Consider the following 27,155-nt stretch of genomic DNA (forward strand, 5'->3'; position numbering starts at 1 on the left):
TAACACCTCTCTTTCATTCCCTCTTCCTATCTTCATGAACCGCAATCACTCTTTTGTTTAGTCACAAAAATTGCAAAGAACATTAAAAATGCTAATGGTTGTAAAATAGACAAACATATAGATAGGAGAGTTACATGTCATGGGAACATTTTAATTAGTAGACTATATGATATTTGTTAGGGCATAAATGATGATTAGTTAGGGAGTTAGTCATGTTGTGTTGCGTGATTATAACCTTAGGTTAGCATATATTTAAGAGGGAAAATAAATAACTTATACTTATTTATTTTGAATGTCTCGATTTTTCTATATTTATATGTATTTAGTAGAAAATTAATTTAAGTCATTAGAGAAGATGAAAGTGATGGAAGAATTAGTGACAGATGAAATTCTTATAGGACTATTGTATACGAGATAGAAGATAAAAGAAAAGAGTTCAATTCCTTTTAGTGACATGCTCTATCTATATTTTAACAACCAAAATATTGTATCTATATTTTAACAACCAAAATATTGTATGATGGAAAATTAGAAACAAAAATCCGACAATGATGAAAATATATAAGAGTTTATTTTCAAATATTGCTTTTTAACTGTCAATTCTATTTGAGGTTTATTTAAATATTTAATTTCTTATTTTTCATTGTATGGTATTGTTGGAATAGGTGGCCAACCAATATGCCATAAGAGTAATATTTTTGTATATGTTATCACTGCTGTTGGATGATATATATATATATATATATATATATATTATGTTTTGGAAATTATATACATACTTTCTTTCCACATTATATTTTGGAAATCAAATTGTGAGATTGAAGACAAATGGAGAAGAATAATGTAAACAAATTTTGGTACAATCCTACAAGCCAACCTAGTAAAAATATAGATGATTATTTTAAATTTTTTTATAAATATAGTCGAATTTCACTATATATATTAGAGATAGATTATGATAGATTCAAAAAGACATTTATATATATAACTATTAGTATTTATCGATCATAAATGAGTTTATCACTAGATAAACAATGACGTTTTGCTATATTTCTAATTTCTAATTTTGAATTATTTAATTAACTAATATTTTAATGATAATAAAGAGTTGTATTGAATTATCTTATAACCAAAGTTTAAAATATCGATGTTTAATGAAAATATATAAGATAAAAGTTGAAAGAAAGTAGGATAAAATAAAAAAATTGATAGATAATACTAAAAAAATTATAAAAACAAAAAACTAAATAATAAATTTAAAATAGTAAATAAACATATTATTATTTCTAATCAAGTCAACATGTTTATTATTTAAATATTTTTATAAGATTTTTTTAAAATATAACAAAACGGTAAAATATTTACATTGTATATAATAATTCTGAAAACAGAAAAAACTCAAAGACCCACAATAGAAAATACAAAAAATACACCATCAACAATGCACATATATTTGAGCGTATATTTGATATACGATCGTTTAGGTTTGGATAGCCAAATTTAATTTTTTTTTTTAACTCTATCATTTACTCTAATTATATGATCGTATTTTTTTTGTAAACGATTGTTTAGATTTGTTTAGTTTATTTTTTCAATATTTTTTTGTATATGATCGTTTAGATTTAACTAAACGATTTTTTTAAATTCTTTTGAGATACAATCATTTATTTTTTTTACACAATCGTTCAAATTTGGCTACTTCAATTTATACGATTTTTTTCAAAAAAATTTATACACAATAATTTAGATTTGATTACCCTAATTTAAACAATTAAAAAAAAGAAAAGAAAAAGAAATGGCAACGAAAAAAGATAAAAAGAAGAAAGATGATAGAAAAAATCAAATTTACTTACTCAAATAAAAAAGACAATAGAAAGAAAGAAGAAGAAATGAAAAAAGACGATAGAAAGAAATCACAACAAAGAGAAAAAATAAAAAGAGGGAAGGACAAACCTGAAATATTTAAAAAAATAGCTAAGTTTATGAACTTTATTACACGGACCGTAAATACTTCAATAGTTTGTTATATTTATGAAAATTTTCCTATTTTTAAGTAGCGATTTTTTTCCTAATTGATGACTTATTCTACAATTTAATAAAAATGTCAATCCATTCTTTATATCGAAACTATAAAAATGTAAAAATATCGATGCATCAATAAAAAATTAATATTGGGTTTAGATTAGAAACAACACTATTAATAATAATAAATAGAAATGGTAATGAAATAATAATAATTAGAGAGAGAGAGAGAGAAGTGGAAAATATTTAACCCATAATGAATGGTGTAGTGGAAGCCAATTCTGTGGCAATCATCAAATGAAACTGAAGGAATTGACAACCTACAAAACCAACATTCTCACACTCTCATTTTTTGAGGGAAACTCAATGATAGATTAATTTTTTAGAAACTTTCTCAAGCATACCAAACTTTCACAAAATATTTATACTTTACCAAAAAATTTATTTGCCTTATAATAGATTATTCTTAAAAAGCCCTTAATTTTATGAAAATTAAAAATTCATGCTTCACATATCTTTCACTAACCTTCTCAATTTTGGAGCTATAGTTCGCCGATTCTTCATCTGCATACTGAATAACAAATCAAAACAACTATTAATAAGAAAATAAAATTATACTTTCTCATATATATTTCTTATTGGTTGGGTCTTTATTGAGCCAATCAACTTCTACATGTGTTGTTTTTAGTAACTCAATTTAGAAACCATTTTAGTCCTAGCCATCCATCATCAATCATTCCACCCCAAAAAGAACTATAAATCTATTTGAAAATCTTATGGCCTCACTTAGATAAACTTACTTATTAGAAAAGCATCAAAAAGTCCAAAATGAGTAAACATTCTCATGCCTTACATATTGTTAAAAAAAAAATTCTTTTAAAAAAGATAAACAGACAAAAGAAATTATCAATTTTATCCCTAATACATAATAATCTCAATTATTAAACTATGAGTAAAAATGGTATTTTAGTTCGAAACTTTAAAACTAATACAATTTTAGTTCATTGTCTAATTATAGTCTCTATATTTTTAATAAATATTAAATTTAATTCCTTAAAGTTATTTATTATTTAAACAAAATAGGTTGAATAATAACGATAATTTTGATGGAAGAAAATACACCCTATATGTTCTGAATAATAAAAAAAGCTAAAAGATTATCTGTTTTATAAAAATCAACTTAAACTCTATGTTAGACAAAATTTAAGACATTGAAAGTATAAAGATTATAATTAAACAAGTTTTAAAGCACATGACTAAAATAATATATTAACATAAAATATGTGTCAATAAACTATTGTCAATAATAACATAATTGGATACAGAGGCATGCTACTTAGATATCTTTAACTGACCGCCTACGTTTTGTAGACGCATAGGTTAAGTTTGATGCGTCTAGGGGGCACATCCAAATATGTTGATGCGCATCAACTTTTTGCTAATAAAGTTTGTGATAAAAATTGTGATTACGAACAGATTTAGACTAAAATTAAAATTACCTTCAAGATATTTAAATATTTGAGAGATTTGGGAGGACTGTCCTAAGATTATAATCTTTGTTATAGTAAATATATTTAAAAATTCTTAATTAACTATCGTCAACATTATTTTAAAACCCTTCATTTACTATATTTACAGTTTTATATGATATTTATACTACATCACCATTTTTATTTTTTACTATAGTATTTTCTATTTCCATATTAATTTAAAATTGTTTACACTTAGTTACTATTACAATCCAAACTAAAATGATCTATATTTTAAAAGAAAACTCCTGTAACTCAGCCATAATAATTTTAGACAATAATAAAATAATAAAATAAGTGGTAGGATAAAATAATGAGTAAGCTACCTGTCCTGTTATGGTGTAAAGTCTATTGTACCAGCCATTGGATGTCATCCCAATTGCCGAGTATAAATGTCTGCGGCTTTCACCTGGATTCTGCAGTGTATACTCTATGTAATATATCCCTGCCAATTTCTTTTAAAATCAAACTTCATTCTTCTCCGATGTCAAGGATTTATGTATTTTTAGACTCATGAAATCAAAGTCCATTTATGTATTTTAGACGGTTTTGTACTATAATTCGTTTGAGGAACTTGTGAGCACACTTGAGAGTAATGTACTTAATGCCATACCTAATCGAGTAGCTTTAGAAGCATGTATAGAAAGCCTAGAATGAGGGATGTGATCTTTCTAGTAAGGATAATGAAATTACATGTTAGACTAGCAAAAGGCAGCGTGAATGTTAATGTAGTATGATTAGTTGATTTTATTACCTGCAAAACTTGAGTCGCGTGTATAACATGTTTCGTATTATGCTCGACGACATGTTTTATTTTTAACAAATTCTGTTTAGAGAGTTTTTTCTTATCCGTCAAAACTTTTTCATAGTAGTGATCTAAGTTCACAAGTTTTTTAAATATAAAAAACCAAAAGGAGAAAAATTCTTGGTGTAAATGTATCTCAACCCCAATCTCCATAGAGAACTTTGTGTGGATGGAGAATGAAATGGAGAGTAGGGATAGTAACCAAGAAATCGTCCCTTTCTTGCTCAATCTCCTAGACATTGCTAGACAAGATGGAAGAGTCCTTTCTCTACATTGGTATGATATTGTTCACTTTGGACATAAGTGCTCATAACTTCGACTTTTAGTTTCAGTCTAAATACTTCCTAATAAAAAAAATAGTTACCTTCATTTACCTGTTACTGTTCTTTAACTAACGTGGAACTTTGTTGGCCCCTAACAGAAGAGAACTTCCGGACAAAATCTATTGCGCGGTTCTCTTGAGTAAGTTTCATGTTTACAAACAAGTTTCTATCAAGCTTGAACTATGCTTAATTATGTAAATGCAGAGTCGATTGGTTGTAGTTGAGCCACATACCTTTCGATGATCTACAGTTGATAAGTTTTGCCGCCACACCTGGTGGCCTTTTCCAGCTTCTGTCCAGTCCACTCACCTGAAAGAGATATCAAGAGAAGAGGAAAATCCATATTTAGGCTATCTATTTCCATTCGTAAACTGCGAAAGAAGAGACCCAATTTTGGCTTTCAGTTTTCATACAGAAAACCCAAAAAGATGTCCAATTTTGGCTGTCTTTCTATTTAAGCAACTTCAGGATAAGAGAATCAATTTTGGGTTAAATGTTTGGTTCAATAACTGCAAAATGATATGAAAGACATACCAATGTATCAGCAAATTCCTCAACCTTGCCAAAGGATTCCATCCTCGTGAAATCAGGACCAAGCCCCGAGATTACAACACTGACTAAACCAAATTTCAGTCCATCAAAATATTCAAAACTGAAGCAAGTGAGAAAAAAAAAATAAATAAATGAGAGAAGATCTAAGAAAATTACCATTGGAAGTTGAAGTTTCTTGAGGAAAAAATGCCGTAACCGACTTGAATCCATTCGGTTCACCATTACCCACTTGCCAATCTACATAAATCACACAAGTTCGACTAATTAACACAGTTTAATCTCTAATTCTCTAAACAAAAATCTCAAACTCGTTCTACAGACCTTGAGGAATCACCAAGCTGAACTTATTCGCTTCGTCTGTGTACGTCCGATAATCCTCAGCAACCACAACTATCACTCATAAACTGAACGAATTCAGTCTTCAAATAAAAACAATACCGAAAGGGGATAACGTAATCTCTGATACCAAAGGTGAAGAAGGCAAATTGGTACCACTCTCAGCTAGAGCATTAGAAACAACTTCTTGCAATGAAAATGCGGTGAATCCAATCCCTAGCATAATTTCTCGTCTGTTGACTCTGCTCGCCAAATAACTAAGAACCAATAGAAGAAACGAGCATTTGAATCTTCTTACTAAAACGAAGCAACAGTGGTATTAAACAGGACAACAAGCAAATGTGATAAAATTTGGAGGAAAAGAGGGGGATTTAACCTGGGTTTTTTATTGGCAGAGCAGAAAACTCGGAGCGTTGAGCGGATAGGAAAAATGGAGAATCCTGAAATGGAAGAAGGAAGAAGATGGGATTGAAGAGAAGGAGGAGGAAGATGAGGAGAGTAGAGTAGAGACGATAGAAGATTACCATTGGAGAGTGATGATTGTGAGAAGCGGAATGAGTGAGGGCGTTGGATTAGAGCGCTGGGTGAAAGAAGGGAGGGCATCGCCATGCTTGTAGTCCACTCAAGGATTAGAGATGGATTTTCTTTGTACAATGTTCTACATTTGTCCTCTTCCCATTTCTTTGCTATTTCTTTAAACCTTCAAAAATTAATAGTCTCAGTAATTTTATAAACTACTAAATCAATAAAATAATAAAAATTTACATCAAATATTGATGAATTCTATTTTTTTTATCTTTATGATTAGATTATTACAAATTTAAATGAACATATTAAAATTTAGGAACTTAATTAATACAAAATTAAAAATATATAAATTAAATTGTTACCAACCAAAATGGAAGGACTAAATCGTTATCTAGGAATGTTTGTAAAAATAATAAAGAGTATTTATGATAATAGGTCCATCTCACTCTATTTTCTAAATTACAAAAATAGCATATTTAAAAACGAATAATCCTCTGATGACCCTTCGAATAAACTTCTAATAATCGTCTTATATCATTAATTATTTGTCATATTTGCAATATGCATTAAAAAAAAGTGTTATAGATTGTTTTTTTCTAAGTTTTTTTTTTGTTATTTGATACAATTTTCCTTATTTTTACGAGATTTAGGGATCAAAAGTGTTTTTTTTTAATGTTTTATAGAATAAATATTCGATCTTAGAACATAGACCTATTGAAAAATTTAAGAGTATGTTAGACAATTTTAAAATAGAGCGACTTATTTGATACAATTGAAAGCTTATCGATATTAAATAATAAAGTTAAACCAAACAACCTAAGATTATGCGTATCATTTATTATTAAAATCTCTTGCACCTTTATCTTTAGTTTCACAACGTTTGAGTTAGAGATTCAAAATTTCTAACACCTCCATCAGAAAGCAAATATTTAAAGCATTGTATTGATTTATCATATTGATATTAAGGGGATAAAACCGAAAATTTATTTAATAAGTTTTTATATTAATCTCTCTTCGAATACAATCAAAGTTCCACATTTATTAAATAAAGTGATTACAGGTTTACAAAAAGATGACGACCCTCTTCATTAGTATAAGGTCTTTTAGGTAAAACCAAAATCAAAACCATAAGTGTGTATGTTCAAATTGGACAATATCAAACTATTGTGAAGATATTTGAAAATCCATTATCGCTAATAAATTCGTATCTAAGACCATATATATTTAGTAAAAATCAATACTAGTCGAGTTAATCTTTTATTGATTTCTATACGGTTGTGGTGTTTTTGTTTTAAAAGTCTTTACCTCTCAACTACTTTTCTTGCTTTATTTTTATTTTGTATTATTCATAACGTTTTCTTTTTATAGGTTTACCTAAACCAATTTGTACTACGTTTCTTACCCATAATTATTAGTCAACATTAATTATACATTCAATGGATTTTTTCTTTCTTTTTTGGAAAGCAAACTGGTTTGTTCTCAATTCAATTTTTTGCTCTTTGTAAATTGTAAAATTAAACATAAGATATTTTGTTTAGAACATTAGTAGGGTATTAGAAACATTAAGTATTTTAATATTTGTATATATCGTTTATTTTAGGTACGTCTGTGTAATTTATCTATTCGTATAGTCTCTTTAACAAAAACATAATTGACAATATATTTGATATTCTAATACATTACATTGTTTTAATTTTATAATATCCTAATAAACATTAAATATAAAATATTTATTCTTAAAAGTAGTTGAACGTAAATCATGTTAAGGTAAATTTATAAAGTATACTATAATTATTATATGTCAAACCTGAGTTTCAATGCATATAAAAAAAAGTCAAATTAATAAGAAATAAATCTCGAACTTTAGAAATTCCAATGTTTTTTTTTTCCTTCTATCAAGAAATTGAAAGAAGTCTTGGTTTTTTTAATGGAAAAGTCTTGAAATAATAATAATAATGAAAAAGTCTCGATAAATCAATATTTTTATTTTTAAAGATTAAATATATAATTTTTAGGGATTTTTTTAATTATTTGATTATTATATATGTTTTAAAAAAATAATTTAGGGATTTAAAATAATAATACTAATAATAACTAATGCAAGAGTATGATCCCATCGTCGTTCATAACATAAAAAAAGATTTTTTTTTCATCACTAGACGTTGAGATATGCTAATCACATTTTAAGTATCCTTTAGTTTCAAACTTCATAAATCACATGTGACATATGTCTAATTAAGCGTTATTTTCATATATAGCAAATAAATCAAAATAATGCTACAGTTTATCTATGATGGATCAAGAATATTATTATATGTGTCTCTCATATGGTTGAAACAGTCACATGGATAATAATCTATTGACAGATAGATTATGATATTTCATTATATTTGTAAATATTTTCACAAATTTTGTCATTTAAAATAATTTCTCTAGAGTTAGTATATAAAGATTAAAAAAACACCATTTTCAAAATATTCAATCATTTTTTGTTCATTACTTATTTATATATATAAAAAAATGTGTGATATTTTCTCTCTCTTGTTGTCCTAATTTAAGAACTTAAAAAAATGTATTTTCTAACAAAATTATTATAAACGACAAAATTGTTAAAAAAAATTATTTACAAAATATAGCAAAGTTTAAGATTCAATCAATTTTAAACATGAATAGTTAATATCTATTAGAGGACTAATAGACAATGAAAAAAGTCTATCGATGATTATCAGTATCATAAAATATAAAATTTTGCTACACTTTACGAATATTATTGATTAATTTTATTATATTTAAAAATACCTCACCAACAATGTAATAGGTGAAATTAAGTAAGGACCATACCAAGTCAAACGTTAAAAGGTATGTTTTTAGTTTTTTTTTTATTAATTTTTTTCACCAACCAACAATCCCACAATGCAAATCATGAATTCCCTCTTTGGAAAAATAACAAATTTTGTTTAGCTTATGCCATGCAAGTTTCATATAAAGAGACTAAATCTAAAAGATATTTAGAAATGCAAGATTGATAAATAAAGATAAAGTAGGGTAGGGAACAATATTTTGTTATATATGTAAATATTTTAATTAGTTTTATCGTTTAAAAGGGTAATTAATTTTATATTTAATTTACATTTTCTATATAAAAGAAAAAAGAAAAAAGAAAAAAAAAAGTATATATATATATATAAATAAAGAGATTGAAAGTCATGAAAGGGTCCCTTGTCCCCAACCAGACCTTGAAATACCCAACGCCTCAATTGCACTTTTTACCTGCTCTTTATTTCCTTTTTCTTTTTTTCTTCTTTTGGCTTTAATTTCCCTCCCCCGAAAACAAAACAATTAAACAACCGCCGTAAAAGGAAAGTAATCCCTAATTATCAAATTAAATATTTTTTTAATTAAACCCACAATTCATCCCATAATTACTACTAAATATTTTAATATTTCTTATTTCCCCCATTTCTTTTTCCAAAATACCTTTTCAAACCATCCCTCCGTTTTCCCTTCCAAAGCCCTAATTTTTCCTTCTTTCTCTTCTGATTATCACTCTCCCCTATTTTCCCTATTTTACTGGTAAGTTTTTACTAATTTTCCCCTTTTTTTTCTTTTAATTTTCCCATTTTTTCCCATCGTTTCTTCCATTTTTTTCATACTTAAATTCATTTTTTTTTCTTTGAATATATTTATATTTATATATATATATATATATTTATATATTTTTTTCTTCGTATTTTTAAGATTTAATTTTATCATATTTTGCATGATCTGTTCTGTACTTCACTCAAATGCCTTGTTAACGTTCAAGTTGTTAGCTCTTTTGTTTTTTTCTTCTACAATTTCGTTGGATCTTGTTTAGTGATTTTGAAGAAATGTTGAAGTTTTGGTATTAGGGTTTCTCTTAATTCTTGTGAACTTTAGCTTGTTTGTGTTTGATTTCACATTTGGGAAATCATTAATAATCTTCTAGGTTCTTTTTTGTTTAATTCTTTGTTTGCATTTCTAGCTCTAATTTGGTTAAGTTACGGTTTACGAACTAAATACATTCCGAAATCTGCATTAGTGTGTTAGATGTTAGCTCTTACCTACTACGCTTCCGAATTTTATCGGATTATGGCTGATGATCGAGATGAAGATTCAAAGTCACGTAGATTTTCTTCGCGTATTTGCAATTTTGATTTCCAGGCTTTAGATAGAGTTTTGATTCAAGCTGTAGGGGAAAAGAGAGAAGAAAAATGTCGGGATCTGAAACTGGTGTTATCACCAGTAGAGAACCTTTCGGCGTCGGCGTTCAAAATAGCTCCTTACACTCGCAATCGGCGGCTCAGAATATGCGATTAGCCTTTGGCGCCGATGGGACAGGCTACAAGCCTGTAACTCCTTCGACCTCACCGTCTTACCAATCCTCCATGGCCGGTGTTTCTGGTAATGCCGGAATTGAGGGATCGGCTGGTGGAGGAGGAGGAGGGTCTATGTTGCCTCATGGGTTCAACATAAATTCGGTGGGCAGTGAGCAAATAAAGAGGAAGAGGGGTAGGCCGAGGAAGTATGGACCGGATGGCTCCATGGCTTTAGCTTTGGGTTCTGGGCCGCCATCAGGAACTGGATGTTTTCCTCCTTCAAATATGGCTAATTCTGCTTCTGAAGCTTTGGGCTCACCAAATTCATTGAAGAAAACTAAAGGCAGGCCACTTGGTTCTAAGAAAAAGCAACAATTGGAAGCTTTAGGTAACTATTCTAAGTGCCTTTTCATGTAATCCTCTTCCTTGTCAAGATCCAGTTGGGTCTCTGGATTTGGTGCTTGACTTGACTGCTATTTGTTATGCTCTTAACTTTAACGTTTTGTATTTTATCAGTTATCACGTGGCATTGACAATATATGAATATCATTGATCGACTAGGAATTTTGAGTTGACCAGTTTACTGTGTTGATTTAATTGAGATGTTTGATGTTTCTTACACATATATCTAATTGGCTATTTATATACTTTGGTCTGACTTTAAAATTTGGAAAAGACAGTGATATCATAAACTAGATGTTGGATTCTGTTATCTCCTAGATAGGATTGTTGTCATGAATTACATATTTGCCCTTCTTTTTGTCTTGCATTGGCTACTACGAATCTTAGTTGTTATTTTGACCAATATTTATTTAGTTGCATTTACGACAATATATCCATTAGTTTTTGTTATGGAAAGCTAATTATTTTTGAGAAACTGCATCTTTTGTCGTATCGTTTAACCAATCGAACATACCTTTTCTGGTGGAATAGAGACCGGCTACTCGTTTACAACTGTATTTTCCTTGCCTTTTTTGTCTTCTTTATGTGTACAAGATTTAAATTATAGTGTTAACTGTAATAACTATACAACAACGGGAGAAAAGGAAGGGAATCTCACTTTGGTTGACTTTTAGTGTTCAAGCAATGCTATTGTTTATATTCTAAATTATTGTTTGATAATTATTTTATCTTATGACTTTATTGAAAACTGAGTGTCTTACAGAGAAACTTTAATTGCAGGATCGGTTGGCATTGGATTCACCCCACATGTTATTGATGTGAAGGCTGGAGAGGTTCTAATTTAAAATACTATCACCAATCTTTACTAATTAGAACAGCATCTTGAAGGACTAAACAATTCACTTTCTTGCACATTCACTTATCAAATCGTAACTGTAAATATATTCTTACTTCGAATGCTTTTTGGATACCCTTACTGTTTCTTACATCGTGGTGCTGAATTGTTTACCACTAGTGTTAGATGTTGACTGTTGTTTATTCCTAGCCTTTGTTTATTTTCAATTTGAAGTTTATTGGTGCATGGCATACCAATATTACTCATTCTTTTGCAGAATGTTTATGTTAACACTCTTTATAAGACTTCTACATTGATTTTGTGGTATAAGCTCACAAGCTTCGGAAAGATGTGCAATTATGTGATCACCTTCTCCTCCCAGCAAAAAAATAAAATAAAAATAATAGAGAGAGAGAGGAGAATGCTAACTTCATAAGCATTATGGACTTCCACTGCTTTCATTTAATTCTTGACCAAGCAACAATCATTTGATTTGAACATGGTTTTACAGGATGTATCGTCAAAAATAATGTCCTTTTCTCAGAATGGCCCCAGAGCTATATGTATCCTGTCTGCAAATGGATCAATATCAAATGTGACTTTACGTCAACCTGCTACATCTGGTGGAACTGTTACTTATGAGGTTTGTGCGCTTTTCTGCCTCAAAGAGAGTTCTAATAGAGATAAACTGTGCGTGTGGTATTCTTTACGTTGTTTTAGGAATAGTTGTTTGACTTCTAGTACAACAAGTTTACGATTTGCTTTGTTTTTGTCTTCATACAGGGGCGATTTGAAATTTTGTCTCTTTCGGGTTCGTTTCTCCTGTCTGAAAATGGTGGTCAGAGGAGCAGAACTGGTGGGTTGAGTGTATCTTTGTCCGGTCCAGATGGTCGAGTTTTAGGTGGCAGTGTGGCAGGTCTTCTCACAGCTTTATCTCCTGTTCAGGTGAATTTGCTTCTTTCCCATATATGACAGACAATGTCCATGGTATTTACTTCCACAAGAAATTTGAATTGGAAAAATCTCTTTCAACTCAGCGACTTCTTGAGAAATCTCTTTGGGACTTTTATTGTATGGTTAAGAGAAAAATGCTCAACTATCTCTGCTTGGGCTTCTTCCCCAGAAAATTAGGCCAGTTTCTGATTGCTATTTCCGGTGTTACAAATTTTGAGTTGACATTGGTTCTACATTTTTGGATCAAATATGCAGGTGGTGGTTGGAAGTTTCATAGCCGATGGCAACAAGGAACCGAAGCCAGCTCGACAAAATGAACTCACCACTGTCTTACCAATGCTAAACACAGCCGGCTTCGGTCACTTGACAGGTGGAGCCAGCAGTCCATCCCATGGGACGCTGAGTGAGTCTTCCGATGGCAGCCCTGACAGTCCCCTCAACAACAGCTCTGGAGGATGCAACAACAGCAACCATCCACAGGGCATGTCCGGCATGCCATGGAAGTAAGTATCCTAGCGATTGAATCCTGCTATGGTCCGATGATGTGTCGATAATCTAATTTCCATGATGGGGATGGGTGCTGAAAGTTGTATTTCTAATGTCTTTTGGGGTGTCAAGGGAAGCTTTTGTAATTTGTAATTGTTCTTAAAAGAAAAAAAAATCAGTTTTAGCGTGATACTAGGAAATCCAAGTAGGGAGAGGTTCACTGTCTAATGTTTTTGTTCGTCAAAGGGTTTGTTTGATTTGTTAGATTGAGCTATGAGGTCAGTAGAAGAGAGTTGGATGGTTTTAGTTAGGTTAGTGTTGTAACGACATATTATTAACTTTAATCAATTTCTGTCCTGTTTTACATGTGTTTTTTTTTCTTATTATTATGGTTTTCATGCGTTGTCACATTTAACTTCAATTAATGCTAGAATTAAATTTATATATTTACGTGATTATAGAATTCAAGTATCATAATTTCTATAATATTTAATTAATTTTCTTTTTTTTTTTTAAGAAAAACTTCGATTTATATCAATTTAAATCCTCTATTATATTTTATTACGCACGAATGAAAGTTGAGGGTTCAAATTAATATATGTGTAAAAGTATTTGTAAGAGTTTGATGTTTAAATTGATATAACTGTATTAGTTTATGCGAATTGATACAGTTTAGAGGTATATGTTATCCTTTCTATACTTTTTATGTGGTATTTTATTGATTTTAATTTTCATTTTCATGTAATTAGTGGGACCCACCTTGTTATAATTGAATGATGAGACCCACCTCATTATAATTGATTGACGAGAATTTTAGTGGTATAGTCCATTTTTCAACAGCAATTTAAAAGATGTCTAAAGATTCAAATTATTTCTTGAGATTTCAAAATTTCCATTTCACCATTATTTCTGGTAAACTGGCTGGCAGAATTCTTTACTTCAATTTCATCCTCTACTTTTACCTTGTTTCTGATGAATTATTACAATTTTAAGAATAATAATAAAATATATAACAACATTTAAACAAAATGACAAATATAGTAAAGTTTATTGGTTATAGACTTTGATAAACTCTTATATTTGCAATACAAGATATTGCTATTCTATTATTTGCAATAAAGTCTCAAGACAATATTTGCAGTATCATTTATAATTTATTAGTAATAAAACAATATTTACAACATATTCTATTAGCGATAGTATCCTATTATTGGTAGACTTTGATAGATTTTGTTATATTTGTATTTTTTAAAAATATCGTTATATATGTTAATATTTTGAATTTAATTGTTATATTTACAACTATCTATAATCTATATATTGGTATTGGTGCATTTATATGTTGCGCTGATTCAAATTACAATAAAGAAGTTACAATTAACACAATTAGGATAAACATTCCCTCTTCAAAAGTTTAGTCCTCTGTTTGAATTTGAAAAATGAGTGGAGCGTAGGTAGAACCCACATGGACTAGGTGAGGATAATTTCAAAGGGCTTTGCATGGATCTTCATCTTCAAAGCTTGGAAGGTTACACATGCCAAGAAATTAAACCGCCTGTATTTTGGCTTACTCATAGATTTCCCCGCCCTACTATGGTGCCATTCTCGACTCAGGCTTCACCGTCGACATTGACATGCTTATTGCCTCTTACCCAGGGCTAATGGAAGATCCATAACTTTATTATCAAGGACGAATGAGAGTTTGAAAAATAAGTGAATGGGTGGAGATTTAAAAATTAAAGAGAGTTTAGAGCATACATATACTATAGATTACATTGGTTTTCTTTATATATATATATATATATATATATATATTATATAAAGAACATAAAGTTAAGGGGTTGTTCTAAGTCTCTAGCACCACATTCGAGACGAATGGGAGAAGGAAGTCTCAAGACAAATAGATAGAGTAAGAATAAATTAACTAAAATTAGTTTGAACCTTATTTATTGCTTTTGTTTCCTTGCGAGAGATAAAGGCTATGACTAAAGAACTTATATGTGTAATTGAATCCAATTTTTTTTTTCTAACGAAAAAATGTCATTTTTGTCTATTTGTGTAAACTAAATACTAAAAGTTTGAACATTAAGTAAGATAGAGTCAATGTTAGATTGATGTATATAATTTAGGCCATTGATTGATTATTTTGAAATGAGAATCAATAGTAGGTTCATGGATTTTACTTTTTTATTATGTTGGAAGCTGTAATCTCATTCCTTCTAATAAAATAACTCCATATGTGGTTTACTTGGCCATGCCATATACCATATATATATATATATATATATATATTTTGTTCATTCCCATTTATTCTTTTTTTCTTAAAATAAATCAATGATAATATTTATCATAACAACAAAGCGTATTAATGGTTACATTTAAACAATTTGTCCATTTATGCCCTTTGCTCTCAAAATTTAATTTGAGGACTACATTTTAAAAAGTGTAGGATTTGGACTACAATTGCGGGTAGAGAAAGGCCATATTTGTCATTTTCTACTTAAATAAAATTATTTTAATTTATTTAAACTGGGCGTCAACAGGCGGGGTGGTGGCGCAGTTGGCTAGCGCGTAGGTCTCATAGCTTAAAGAGTTATCCTGAGGTCGAGAGTTCGAGCCTCTCTCACCCCATCAATTTTTTTGTACTACATCATAAATTAGGACACATACTCACTTCTCTAAGACAGAAACAACATGAACATATATCTCTTGTGACGTCTAACTCCAAGACAGACCACCACCCCATGAATCAAATCCAATCCGAGATGCTATCTGTTGTGATTTGATCTTCGAGACTTTCTAATTAAGTGACCCGAAAAAGGAAAGAAAATTAAGCATTATAGTTAACTTTGGTCCGACACATTTCTTCCTCGTTTTCATTGCTTTTTAAACTTCCCAAAAACCGCCTCCGACGGTGCCCTCATCTTCAGTTCCCACCACCGGACCAGATGACACATTCTTCCTAAAATTATCCCTCAGCTCCAGGTATTGTCAACTTCCTTGTGCGATTCCACGACTTCGTTGCTTTCCTCGTCTTGTTTCCCCCAAAGGCTTGAAAAATGAACTTCTTCCCACCTTCATTTATTGTGTGCAGATTTTTCATATTGCTGGACTTGGTGAAATCGATAAATTCCGTATTTCCTCGTTTTCTTTGATTAGGTAACTGAATCTTCTTCTTCTTCATCATCATCCTCTTTGGAAATTTTCCATTTGGTTGATGTCTTTGTTCTGGGTTGGTTTGGTTTGTAGAATCCCATGCTATCTTCTTTGATTTAGTCTGTGTCTATGTTGATTTACAAACTTTCATCTTTATCTTGTTTTTGGTTTAGCAACTTTCAATTTGTTAACCCTAAATTCGAATGGGCTTTGAAGTTAATGATTCTTCGCTATATTTGAAAATTTATTCAAAGTATCTTTTAAATCACATGAAATTCGACCTCCAAACCTCCAAAATCATGTCACAGAAATGTCTAGACCTATATATGTGTGTGCGTGTGTGTGCGCGCTATATCCCTGAGTGTTCTCCGTCTACGATTATACCTAATAATCTAGCAACCCAATCAAATTGGTAAGTAAAGTGCCTATTAGTACTTAGATATAGCATTTTCCAGCAAAAAAAAAACCTACAACTGGTCATAAATCCTTTATAAATGAAAAACTCAGCACGTGAAGGAATTAGTTTCATGATCACATTCTATATGATGAATTTAACCTGCACATAATGATTTGTTCTCGAGAATCAATATGATTACATACTTTGATTCATTGGTTTTTAGGAGCTACAAGCGTAACAATTTTGCCACCATAGGAAGACTTTTATGGTCTAGATTCAATATTTGTGCAGGGTAACTGAAATGTTTTCCTTATTCAAGAACTCAATCTCTTCCATTAAACTAGCCAACTATTTTTTTTTCCAGATATGTCTATGAGATCTTTCTGTCCTTCATAAGATGAGGAGGGTCCGGCCAAAGACAGCTTCTATATAATGTATAGAGATTCAGTATCCATTTGATTGTTTTTACCTTTACGAACTACAGGTGTGATATTATTTTCTTGCCCCCCCTCTGCTATGGTCCTTGGATTTGTTTTACTGATCTTTTATTAAAAACATGATATTACACCTAGATATTCTTGTTTATCCCATCTTCAATCTTTCGATCTACATGGTGGCAAACTTGAAACGTTGATTGCAAAATTTGGGGTTTGGACACCTCTTCATCTGTACTTGAGTTGCTTTATTACTGGAAGGTTTTAATTGCATTCATATTTTAAAGATTCAGGAGGATAAACATAATTATATTGATTATGTTTTTGAGGAATAAGTGAAAATGTCCTTGCATTAAGTTCGTTATCTTTTTGGTTTGGTTTGTCAAACAGCCACTCGGCCCACACAATAGGTTCATTGTGAAATTTCCAATTGTTGTTTTAATAGTTTACTGCTTAGCCATTGGGATATAGCATAATGGCATCAGCAGACTTATAGCATGCTTGAGCCCATTGCCATGAGGTATTCTGTGGTTGAGTTTAGGTTTTCAGTTTATGTTTTCTACTAGCATGCATTGCCATGAAAAGAGACTTCTCTATGCTTACACAAGCATGAAGAACTTTAGAAAACGTTGGGAACAATTATGATTCTTTTAGGTTAGCCTTTTAAGCAAATCTCATTAACTTCAAATATCTTGTTGTTATCTTGATTTGCCTCTGCAAAAGAAGTTTTAGATGTTTTAGAAGGGAAGTAATTCATATTGGAAATTACTTTATGACCAAATACCTTTACCTGGTTTATTAGGTAATGTATTCTTTTTAACGCAAAAATGTAACAGGAAAGGGATACTAGGGAAGTGGGAGCACCCCACATACCTAAGAAACAGAGACACGCAATATACATGCTCACACAAGTTAAGGAAGCACAGGAGCCTTCTAGGAAATCAGGTTGCCTTAAACTCAAAGAAATAATTCACTACTTTTATGATTTTTTTTCCTTCAATGACGATGGAGAGGGAACAGATATATAAGGGCAACCATTTTAAAGTGTATTTAGTACTGTCATAAAGGTGGATTTAGTACCGAGTACTTTGTACCTTTGAATTTAGGATGAATAAATTTTTGTAAATAACAGAATTTAGGTATCGTTGCCATATTTTGTTTGTAAGTTAGGAAAGGCTTATATACATTATTTTTCTGTCAATTATTGGAATTTCTTCATATATTTTTTTATACTACATTCTTTGATATTTTTGAAATCTTACACATTTATACAAAGGTTTCGTTGATCATCAAGGATCAAATGCCACAAGTTCTTGTATTCCCGCTAAGATCTATCCACCTCATTAGCAGGTGAGTTGAAAAACATTGGATAAATACTCTAGAAAGTGCCATAAGTTGGCATGGAAGGCAATGGTGATCAGACGATGCTGAAGCCATCAGTTATTTTAACTGGAACAGCCAAGGAAGGGAGTTCTGGCCCTCCTATTGGTCTTGTTGATATCGGCGTGAGTGAAGGTGCATACCTCTTTCGTGTTGCATTGCCTGGCGTGCGAAAAGATCGAAGTAAGCCTTTGTGTTTGCCTTATTTTTCTATCATTCTAGCATCTGCATAGATTTAATCCTGGTTTGTCCTATGAAATATTAATTCTGGGACCAATCCATTATACCACGTGTTTGCTTATTCAAGAGAAGATAACCAATTAGACGAATCTTCAGGTAAGGTAAAATTTGAGATCAAAAGCGACGGTAAGGTTCAGATTGAAGGAGTGATGTCGGGTCCAGGTTTTTTAAAAGAATCATCAGCTATGTACCAGATGAAAGTCCAGCAACTTTGTCCACCAGGACCTTTTACGGTTTCTTTTAAGCTGCCTGGACCAGTTGATCCGCGGTTGTCTTCGCCTAGTTTCCGGCCTGATGGCATTTTGGAAGTGGTGGTTATGAAATCCAGAGCCCAACCTACTGTGGCGGATTCCCAACCACCACTGGTAGTATAATGAAAAGGTACATGTATTTGCTGGCTTTACCCCAAAGATCAAAAACTGATGGCAATGAATTTTTTTCATTGGAATAGAGTATTTGTATTTTTCTGTGTTAAATTTTATTTGTGTTTAACCTGGAACATTAAATTACTTGTAATGTAATTTAATCCATGAACTTTCCTCCTTGAACTTATCAAAGTTTCCCACAATGATTTTGTACTTGAGAATTGAAAATGATTGGACTAATTTGAATTAAATACGACTGGGAAAAGAGTGATATTTCACCTGGATAAAAAGTGAATGTGTTGATTAGATTAGAAGTGTTTTCCTTTTTCAATTTTCTAATATTTACTTTAGCAACATATTCTAAATTGAAAAACCATGAAAAATGAAAAGAAATAAATTTCTTAAAATTTATATATGAAATTTAAAATTATATATATTTTTCCTTTCATTTTCTAATTCCTTCCTCTCTTTTCTCTTTCCTCCTATTCTTCCCAAAGACATAGTTCTCGAAGAGATCTTTTGAGGTTCTACTTTGCTTTTTTTTTTTTTTTTTTTTTTGGGATTTTGTGCATTGAAAGGCAGTTTGAATCCAAAAATCTTGTTGTTCTGTCTTTATTTATATATATATATATATATATATATATATATAAAGGAAATTGAAAAATAAATTCATAGGATGGGATTCAAATGTGAGACACAGGTTGGAGCATGTATTTATCATTAAGCTAGCTATAGAGAATAGGTAGCTCTAACCTCTTGACTCCATGATAAATTTGTTTGTCGGTGTCGAGAATAATTACATTTCACTAAGAAATTTTATTGCTATATTTCTTACATAGTATATATAACAACATTTAAAAAAAATTGTAAATGTTGTAAAATTTATAAATAATGTTGATAGACTTTAACTAGATCCATTCTGGAACTATTTTTTCTTTATTTGTATGGTTTATACTTTTGACCTTAAGGTTAAAAGTTGTTACATAAACTCTCTAACTTGCTTTGTATTCTAAATTATTCTACGATAATATATTTCATTACAGGTTTCTAGGTTTTTTTAAGGGAAGAGAACAAAGACTATTAAAATCACTTAATGGTACACAAAAAATGGAAATGAAAATAGTTGTAGTAAAGAGTTAATGGGAATACACTCACAGAAACTATTATTGCTACAAAGTGAAGAATCTGTTCCCCAATCTGAGCCATTCCAATCTTAAGCCTTGGAAGAGACTTTATATCACTGCATCCTAATTTGCCTCCTTGTCCCTATGTATTATTAGTGGTTTCATCTCATCTTCAAATTCTTTTATTTGGGTTTTTTGTAGCCACGTACCAACCATAAATGCGTTCATCTACGTAGATCTCATATTATAATAATATTAACTAAAAACTTCTAAAACAAAAATATTAATTTATTATGTGATAAACTATAATCTAGCGATTCAAAGAAGTGAGTGTATCTTGTAGAAATGTAATTATATTTTTTTCTATTATGTGTTATTGTCACTAAGAAGGATTATTTTTTATATGAATCAAATTGACTTCATTAAAAAGTCACCTTGATCACCACCTTGATGCTTTACATTTTTATGTATTGGTATTTTTTAAGTTCCTTAAGAACCACAAAAAGAATTGGATCAGTAGAAATCAAAGATTCAAACCACAAAGGGTAAGAAGAAAAAAAAGAAGAAAATCTACTTGCTGGCTTCTTCATAGCCTTCGAAGTTAAAAAAATGTGATAGGACTATTATTCCATCTATGTACACATATTGAAAAGAGACAATATTGCCAAAATTTGCTTCGTCTCATGGATGAAACAAGAAAATTCAGTAAGATTCAAAACAAAATGTTAACGAACAACCTCCGAACAGTTAAATTGTCCACAATGACAAGTCAAAGATGAAGAGATAACAAGTAAGAGAGACCTTCACAAATAGTCAGGACACTTCAAGGGATCTTGATTCTGTTGCATCTTTTGATGGGCTTGTAACCAGAAAGACGAACTTGCCCCAAATGGTCACGAACCACCCAAGTTCCTTACTTTATTTCACTTATTTACAACATTATTATCATAATAAATAGTATTATACTTAACCATGTCTAAAATACACCTATTAGATTTTGAAAGAACTATTTGAGCCATAAAAGTTATTTTCATTATTGCTTCACAAACAAAAACTATTATAACTTGGACATCACAATTCCTCCGAAGTAAAGTCTAATATTTATCTCAACATAAATTTTTATAACAACCTAATTTGAAGTATATCTTATATAAGATATATTTTAGATAATAATTTTATAATTACAATGAACATACATTTGCATATGATATATTAATTTGAATAAGCATCTACATTCGAATAGCAAGTTAAAATGAAAGAAACCGAGAACCGAACCAAACCAAATCTAAAAAGTTCATATTTTTACCTCTTAGCTTTATCATAATTAACCTTAAAAAAAGAAAAACATGTAATAGAAAAACAATATACCCCACAAATGAGAGAGTGGCCATAACCTAATAAGCACACACAAATGAATTGTAGTAGTCAAGGTGGCCCAACAAAACAAGAGTAGATTCCTAGGCAAGTCCATGCTCTATAAATGTATATATAGTGGGGGCTAATTAGAACAAACAAAATGACTCTACCCTACATATAATGACGCCCTTATTTCTACACAACACACACTATGTAACACATACATATCCTTATTATTATTATTATTTATTAATATCATATCATATCATATCCTCCTGAAAAACAAGAATCCAAGGCTTTCCACTTATCACAGTCAATCTGATGACACATCCCTTCTATTATTTTTCATAGCCCTAATGGAAGGTCGGTCATAGCCTTCCCTTTCTAATCAATGCATGGTCTCTCTCTCTCTCTCTCTCTCTCTCTCTCTCTCTCTCTCTCTCTCTCTCTCTCTCTCACAACTCTCCACACCCTCTCCCTTCTTTCTTTTCTCTCCCTAATTCATATTTATTTTAAGCTCGGATCAAAATAATAATATAAAGCCCCCACATGGCCTCATCCCCTTCTAATTTATTACCCACCCTAACCTCCCCCAGCCCCGTCGTCGGCCGATGATATTCTCTGATCTCCAACCACGAAGCTAACCGTTTTGTGGTTTCCATGATATTTCTCTTAGCTTGGCAATGGCATATTCCCATTTTGGAAATAGGAGTTGAAAATAATGAGCTATGGGAGTGATTAATTTTCTTTGGGTGTCAGGGAGTTAGGGGAAATATCTTGTTGTTGTTTAAAGTGGGGGTGTTGAATATTGGTTGTTCAAATGAAATAAAAGAAAAAGTTAATGAATTTCAGCATTAGTTAAATTTAAGAGCAGCCCCCACTTGAATGTGTCGACTGTTGACTTGTGTTTTCATGCACCAACTACATTTGGAATACATAAATTTAAGGACCAGCCCAAGAATATGAAAGAGAGTTTGTCTGTAGTTCCCATTTTGACTCGTCTTCCCTATCCCATTGACACATTTTATTCTGCCCGACGCCTGTAGTTCCAATTTCTAAATCCTTCTAATTCATAATTTGAAAGATTATTTAACTTTCCTTCTGCCACATTTATATATGTCCACTAAGCTATGCATGTTTTAAAATAATATTGTTTGTTTAGCTCAACAAAATATCAGACCTCTGACCTTTTTAATCTAATAAAAGTGTAGGTTCAGTGGTTTAATGCAACAAGTAGAGGTATGACTAGATAAATTTAAATTTCTATCCTCTTAGTCAATGGTATATATATATTCTTTAACCAATTGAATTATATTCAAATGGAATAAAGTCGGTAGAATGATTATAATCAACGTGCAAGAGTAGGTTTGTTTAAGGAACCATATAACAGTTTAGCAGAGGACTACCAAGGAAGTATAAAAATCATTAGTAGAATTTGAACTTTAAAGAGATCAAAGAGATGATTCAAATTGATTTTTCTCAATTCAACGGGAAAAAGAAAGGCATCTTTGATCTTTGATCTCTCATTTTTGCATTCAATGCCTTCTCCATTGACCCACCAATCCGTTAACTTTCAATTTCTTTTAAATTTCTTTTTCTTCTTCTTTTGTCCTTTCTAAGACAACCAATCGTCCGGAAAAGTTGAAATAATTATAATAAAGTATTTGTCTACATCAACCCCTTCGCAGCTTAGTTTATTCATTTAATTTCTCACATATTTTCAAAAATCTTTGCCAAAAAAAAAAAAAAATCATTCCCCTCTCTTATATCTTAGACTCTTCTCAAATTATTATTATACTCATTATTGTTATTATTATTATTATTTCTCCTTGTAGCTCTAATAACAAATGTTTGGAATTGAAGAAGTTATTGGAGAACTAAATAGAGAAGATGATCATGAAGAAAAAAGCGATAATGGTAAAGAGTTCATCATCAAGAAGCATCATAGATTATTACCACCAGGTTATAGGTTTCACCCTACTGATGAAGAACTCATTGCTTTTTATCTTGCTTCAAAAGTCTTCAAACCTTCAAACTTTGATCTCGGTGTCAACATTGCCGAAGTCGACCTCAATAGATGTGAGCCGTGGGAACTTCCAGGTAAAGTAACGTACGTGTGTGTGTGTGTCTTACGTACTAGCTTAATTCAGGTAATGATGAGTTTGTTTTTGTGTTTTTTTTAGAAGAGGCAAAGATGGGAGAAAAAGAGTGGTATTTTTTCAGCTTAAGAGTGAGGAAATACCCAACAGGATTAAGAACAAATAGAGCAACAGTGGCTGGTTATTGGAAAGCAACAGGAAAAGATAGACAAATTCATAGTAGTTGTAATGGAGTTAAGCTTGGAACTAAGAAAACACTTGTGTTTTATAAAGGAGGTGCTCCTAGAGGCATTAAAACCAAGTGGGTTATGCATGAATATCGCCTTCATTCTGATCTTGCTTCTCCTAATGTCTGCAAGGTGTGGTTATTCATTTTCTCATATCCATATCTCTTTTCACGTTTGGTGACCGTGGATTTTATGTTGTTACTTTAAATTAATTACTTTAGTTTCTTTAATTTTTTTGGTTAATCTTATTGATTTTATTTTGGTTAGACGATTTCAAATGTGTTAGAATTATGGGTTTTTAAAAATTTGTAACCTTTTGTGATAAGTTGAAAGATTTAAATCTTTTACCTCCTTGTATTTGTAAGGTTTACAAACAAAAGATAAAATTTTAGTGAAAAAGATAATGAGAATTGGCCAAATTTCTTATATTTTAAGCCTTTCGTATCCATTTTTTTTTTTTAAATTAAGCATATAATTAAGTACCCAATTCACATTGAAGTTTCTTTGGTTTATAAAGCTTCAATTGTCTTTCCAAAAATCAAGTCAAGTTTGCTCTTTTACTTAAGCTAGATTGAAGAAAATGGTTGTAGGAAATCTCTGACCTTTTTTCTTTTCTAAAAAAACTGAAAATCAAATTGTTACTACAATGTCAGCAAATTTTGTAACATGAAGAGATCAAAGGAGTATCTTTCTTTTCTTTTGTATTTTAATTATATTCTTTCAAATGATCTTTTGTAGCAGGACGAGTGGGTTCTATGTAGAATAATTCACAAATCCGGAGAGAAGATAAAACCTAAATCATCCTCCTTCCAAGAAACAATTCCCTCTCCCATTTCTCTACCATCATTGTTACTCAACGCAACTCAATCCATAAACCATAACAACATCCAATTCCAACCACCTCCACACAACATTCAGCACCATGAAAATGGCCTCGAAAGCTTCATCATCAACAACCCACACTTCATTTTCCAACCCAACCTCTTTTCATTTGGCTTACATAACCCCGACACACATTTGTCGACACCACCACCGCCGCCACCATCAATTCAAATGACCGACACAAACTATCACCCCCATTTTAACCCATCCTTGTTGCTCGATGGTGGCTGCGACAGCCAGCAGGCCTCGAGTTTTGGTGTGGACAGTGGTGGCACGTTGGTCGATGTCGCTGGTTATGGAGGTGCTCGGGGTGATCAATCCGATGAAAATTGGTCCGGAGGGTGCTGATGATTGGGTGTCAGTCTGTCTGATGTTTTGTGTTAAGATGATTATTATTATTATTACTATTATTCTCTCTACTACACAGATCCCGAAGCATTATTCTTCTTACTATTTTGCTTGTGTTCGATGATGCTCCAAGATCGATGTTGTCGTACAATAATATTAATATATCTCTACTTCGGACTTGCTTTATTTCTGACATTTTCGTAGAATTGTTTGCATATATGTTCGACTTTTTTTTAAATGATCATTGTATTTTTTTTTTAATTTGAAAAAAGTAAGACACTTCAGTTCTTTGGGTTTGAGTTAGATTATAATCTAGGGTTCTTGATTTTCAAATTAAATAACTTTATCTCTAAGTTTTGTTTTTGGAAACACCTAAGTGTTTATTCCTCACATTTTCTGCTAATTATTATGAAAAGTTGATCATACGTATCGATAGATACAACAGATGTTGTACAAGAGACTAGTGTGTACGTAATTAAATTGCACCTAATTATTTTCTTTCTTTCTCCTTCACTCCAAATCCTTTTCGTCTCATGATTGTCCAGCCACCTATCGGTGTTGGGAAAAAGGAAAGAAAGAAAAAAGGAAGAACAATCCAATAATGTCAAGCCGTGTGCATAACTACAACAATGGCGGTGGCGAGGTCGGAGATGACAACAATGACAACGGTTGAGAAACATGGAACCCAAAACAGAAGGTTCATCATTTCAGTAATATAAAATAATATATAACTGTATGTAGAGGTTGTAGCCTTGTAGGTGAGAAGAAAAACATATATCTGTGTGGGAAGAAGAAGAAGCAGTTGGGCAGTCGTAACGATTTTACTATTTGCCATTGCGGCTATTTTTGCTGAAGAAGACAATGAAAACCTCATTGTTTTTCTTGGTGTTATCTCTGGTTGTATTTGCTTTTCTTTCTATTAGAGGAGAGTTTGAACGTTATTGTAAAATTAAGTGATCCGTAAGCATTTTTCCTTTTAAAGAAAATTGATAGAAATTATTCTTCGACCATTGTAAACTCTTGAGTTCTTCTTGATCAAATCATTTTAGTAGAACCTGTATCGGTAGCGGGGAATTGGATATAGCTCACGTAGGGTGAACTAGTATGAACTGGTGTGTCATCTCTGTTTCCTTAAAACTTAGTTTAGTATTGTTCTTATTTGCTTGGAAGCTTATATAATTAATTAGTTTATTTAATCTTTTCAAGTCTACAAATTATTTCAAATTGTTTATTTCGCTGTACATTATATTTAAATTTAGAATTGGAATATGGTATACTGTCTCTAAATTGGGTCACTTAATTTGGATTCATATAGTATTAATTAGCTCCTATTAATAAGTGCTATTAATTGTGAAGAAAAAAGAAAAAAGAAAAAAAAAAAGATGCAAGGAAGAGAGGGAGAAAGATTTTGACAATGGGACCCAAACAAATTTCTAAGTGTATTTTGATCTCAACTTTTGTTCTTCTGGCAACGCTTTGTGATGTGGCTTCAACATGTTTATGGAACTTATTAAGAAGTTTTGGTATTTTGGTGTTTGTGAGTTTTTGCTTTTTAATCTTTTTTTAAAAATTATGCTAGTAATCGTTACTTTTTTTTTGCAAAGGATGAAAATGTTGTTTGTTGACAGGTGGATATATACAATCTATATATATGTTTGTAAATTGAGGGATCCAATATTGATATTAAATATTATCCCATAGATATTTCCAACATCTTTTGTAAATACTCGTAAAAGATGGATGATTGGCTTGCAAAATTATATTCAAACTAAGATTATCGAATAGATAAGCGAAAGAACTTTTGAAAAGAACAACATTTGTGTTGTTGCATTTTGGTCTTCAGCACAAAAACTCGTCCAGATCCGACAGTTAAGAAAACAAGGCAGCAAATGAACGGCGGCAAAACAGAAGCTCGGGGTAAAATGGATCTCTCCTTGCTCGACGGCATATCCTTCTTTGTCTCTCCTTCCTCCTTCCAAAACTTGGGTGTCCTAAGGGTTCAAACTCATTGGCCAACCAATAGGTATATGAATGAGTC

The 27,155-nt window shown here is 31.2% G+C and overlaps 4 protein-coding genes and 1 non-coding gene across 22 annotated transcripts; 4 read left to right on the forward strand and 1 right to left on the reverse strand.

Annotated features, from left to right (window-relative positions):
* Positions 1 to 2,136: 2,136 nt before the first annotated feature.
* LOC103502604 (psbP domain-containing protein 3, chloroplastic) lies at positions 2,137 to 6,248 on the reverse strand. Its single transcript, XM_008466582.3, has 10 exons — positions 6,092 to 6,248; positions 5,944 to 6,007; positions 5,724 to 5,824; positions 5,553 to 5,621; positions 5,388 to 5,468; positions 5,214 to 5,296; positions 4,913 to 4,988; positions 3,878 to 3,996; positions 2,549 to 2,593; positions 2,137 to 2,342 (listed from the first exon to the last, which is right to left on the reverse strand). Exons 1-10 carry the CDS (start codon positions 6,174 to 6,176, stop codon positions 2,316 to 2,318), a joined length of 750 nt encoding a protein of 249 aa, XP_008464804.1. The 5' UTR covers positions 6,177 to 6,248; the 3' UTR covers positions 2,137 to 2,315.
* A 3,268-nt stretch (positions 6,249 to 9,516) lies between these two features.
* On the forward strand, positions 9,517 to 13,473 carry LOC103502606 (AT-hook motif nuclear-localized protein 10-like). Of its 5 annotated transcripts, none has more exons than XM_008466583.3 (6): positions 9,517 to 9,668; positions 10,278 to 10,820; positions 11,615 to 11,667; positions 12,181 to 12,312; positions 12,453 to 12,614; positions 12,879 to 13,473. In XM_008466583.3, exons 2-6 carry the CDS (start codon positions 10,328 to 10,330, stop codon positions 13,128 to 13,130), a joined length of 1,092 nt encoding a protein of 363 aa, XP_008464805.2. In that variant the 5' UTR covers positions 9,517 to 9,668; positions 10,278 to 10,327; the 3' UTR covers positions 13,131 to 13,473. The 5 variants fall into 5 exon arrangements, with proteins under 5 accessions (XP_008464805.2, XP_008464807.2, XP_008464808.2 ...); XM_008466585.3 differs by having other exon boundaries at positions 9,526 to 9,668; positions 10,303 to 10,820; XM_008466586.3 differs by having other exon boundaries at positions 9,535 to 9,668; positions 10,309 to 10,820.
* Positions 13,474 to 15,654: 2,181 nt separating this feature from the next.
* Positions 15,655 to 15,740, forward strand: TRNAM-CAU (transfer RNA methionine (anticodon CAU)). Its single transcript is given in 2 exon segments — positions 15,655 to 15,692; positions 15,705 to 15,740. It is a non-coding gene; the product is annotated as a tRNA-Met (tRNA).
* Positions 15,741 to 15,789: 49 nt separating this feature from the next.
* LOC103502607 (increased DNA methylation 3) lies at positions 15,790 to 19,268 on the forward strand. Of its 11 annotated transcripts, none has more exons than XM_008466590.3 (5): positions 15,796 to 16,268; positions 17,027 to 17,146; positions 17,933 to 18,041; positions 18,373 to 18,659; positions 18,813 to 19,268. In XM_008466590.3, exons 4-5 carry the CDS (start codon positions 18,497 to 18,499, stop codon positions 19,088 to 19,090), a joined length of 441 nt encoding a protein of 146 aa, XP_008464812.1. In that variant the 5' UTR covers positions 15,796 to 16,268; positions 17,027 to 17,146; positions 17,933 to 18,041; positions 18,373 to 18,496; the 3' UTR covers positions 19,091 to 19,268. The 11 variants fall into 11 exon arrangements, with proteins under 11 accessions (XP_008464810.1, XP_016903272.1, XP_008464811.1 ...); XM_008466591.3 differs by having other exon boundaries at positions 18,444 to 18,659; XM_051082047.1 differs by having other exon boundaries at positions 15,797 to 16,268; positions 18,447 to 18,659.
* A 3,935-nt stretch (positions 19,269 to 23,203) lies between these two features.
* Positions 23,204 to 25,303, forward strand: LOC103502608 (protein CUP-SHAPED COTYLEDON 3). Of its 4 annotated transcripts, none has more exons than XM_051082051.1 (3): positions 23,204 to 23,661; positions 23,748 to 24,019; positions 24,629 to 25,303. In XM_051082051.1, exons 1-3 carry the CDS (start codon positions 23,409 to 23,411, stop codon positions 25,115 to 25,117), a joined length of 1,014 nt encoding a protein of 337 aa, XP_050938008.1. In that variant the 5' UTR covers positions 23,204 to 23,408; the 3' UTR covers positions 25,118 to 25,303. The 4 variants fall into 4 exon arrangements, with proteins under 4 accessions (XP_050938008.1, XP_008464816.1, XP_008464818.1 ...); XM_008466594.3 differs by having other exon boundaries at positions 23,256 to 23,661; positions 23,745 to 24,019; positions 24,626 to 25,303; XM_008466596.3 differs by having other exon boundaries at positions 23,258 to 23,661; positions 24,626 to 25,303.
* The last annotated feature ends 1,852 nt before the right edge of the window (positions 25,304 to 27,155 follow it).

Source organism: Cucumis melo, chromosome 3, assembly GCF_025177605.1.
Source record: "Cucumis melo cultivar AY chromosome 3, USDA_Cmelo_AY_1.0, whole genome shotgun sequence".
NCBI classification, from domain to species: domain Eukaryota; kingdom Viridiplantae; phylum Streptophyta; class Magnoliopsida; order Cucurbitales; family Cucurbitaceae; genus Cucumis; species Cucumis melo.

Coding starts and splice junctions, on each gene's coding strand:
- LOC103502608 (XM_008466594.3), top strand. CDS start 23,409: ATGTTTGGAATTGAAGAAGTTATTGGAGAACTAAATAGAGAAGATGAT. Junction 23,662..23,744: donor TGAGCCGTGGGAACTTCCAG/GTAAAGTAACGT, acceptor TGTTTTTTTTAG/AAGAGGCAAAGATGGGAGAA. Junction 24,020..24,625: donor CTTCTCCTAATGTCTGCAAG/GTGTGGTTATTC, acceptor GATCTTTTGTAG/CAGGACGAGTGGGTTCTATG.
- LOC103502604 (XM_008466582.3), bottom strand. CDS start 6,176: ATGGCGATGCCCTCCCTTCTTTCACCCAGCGCTCTAATCCAACGCCCT. Junction 5,469..5,552: donor CAGCTTGGTGATTCCTCAAG/GTCTGTAGAACG, acceptor TGATTTATGTAG/ATTGGCAAGTGGGTAATGGT. Junction 3,997..4,912: donor CAACTGTAGATCATCGAAAG/GTATGTGGCTCA, acceptor AGAAATTGGCAG/GGATATATTACATAGAGTAT.
- LOC103502606 (XM_008466583.3), top strand. CDS start 10,328: ATGTCGGGATCTGAAACTGGTGTTATCACCAGTAGAGAACCTTTCGGC. Junction 10,821..11,614: donor GCAACAATTGGAAGCTTTAG/GTAACTATTCTA, acceptor CTTTAATTGCAG/GATCGGTTGGCATTGGATTC. Junction 11,668..12,180: donor TTGATGTGAAGGCTGGAGAG/GTTCTAATTTAA, acceptor ATGGTTTTACAG/GATGTATCGTCAAAAATAAT.
- LOC103502607 (XM_008466588.3), top strand. CDS start 18,497: ATGGAAGGCAATGGTGATCAGACGATGCTGAAGCCATCAGTTATTTTA. Junction 18,660..18,800: donor TGGCGTGCGAAAAGATCGAA/GTAAGCCTTTGT, acceptor ATAACCAATTAG/ACGAATCTTCAGGTAAGGTA.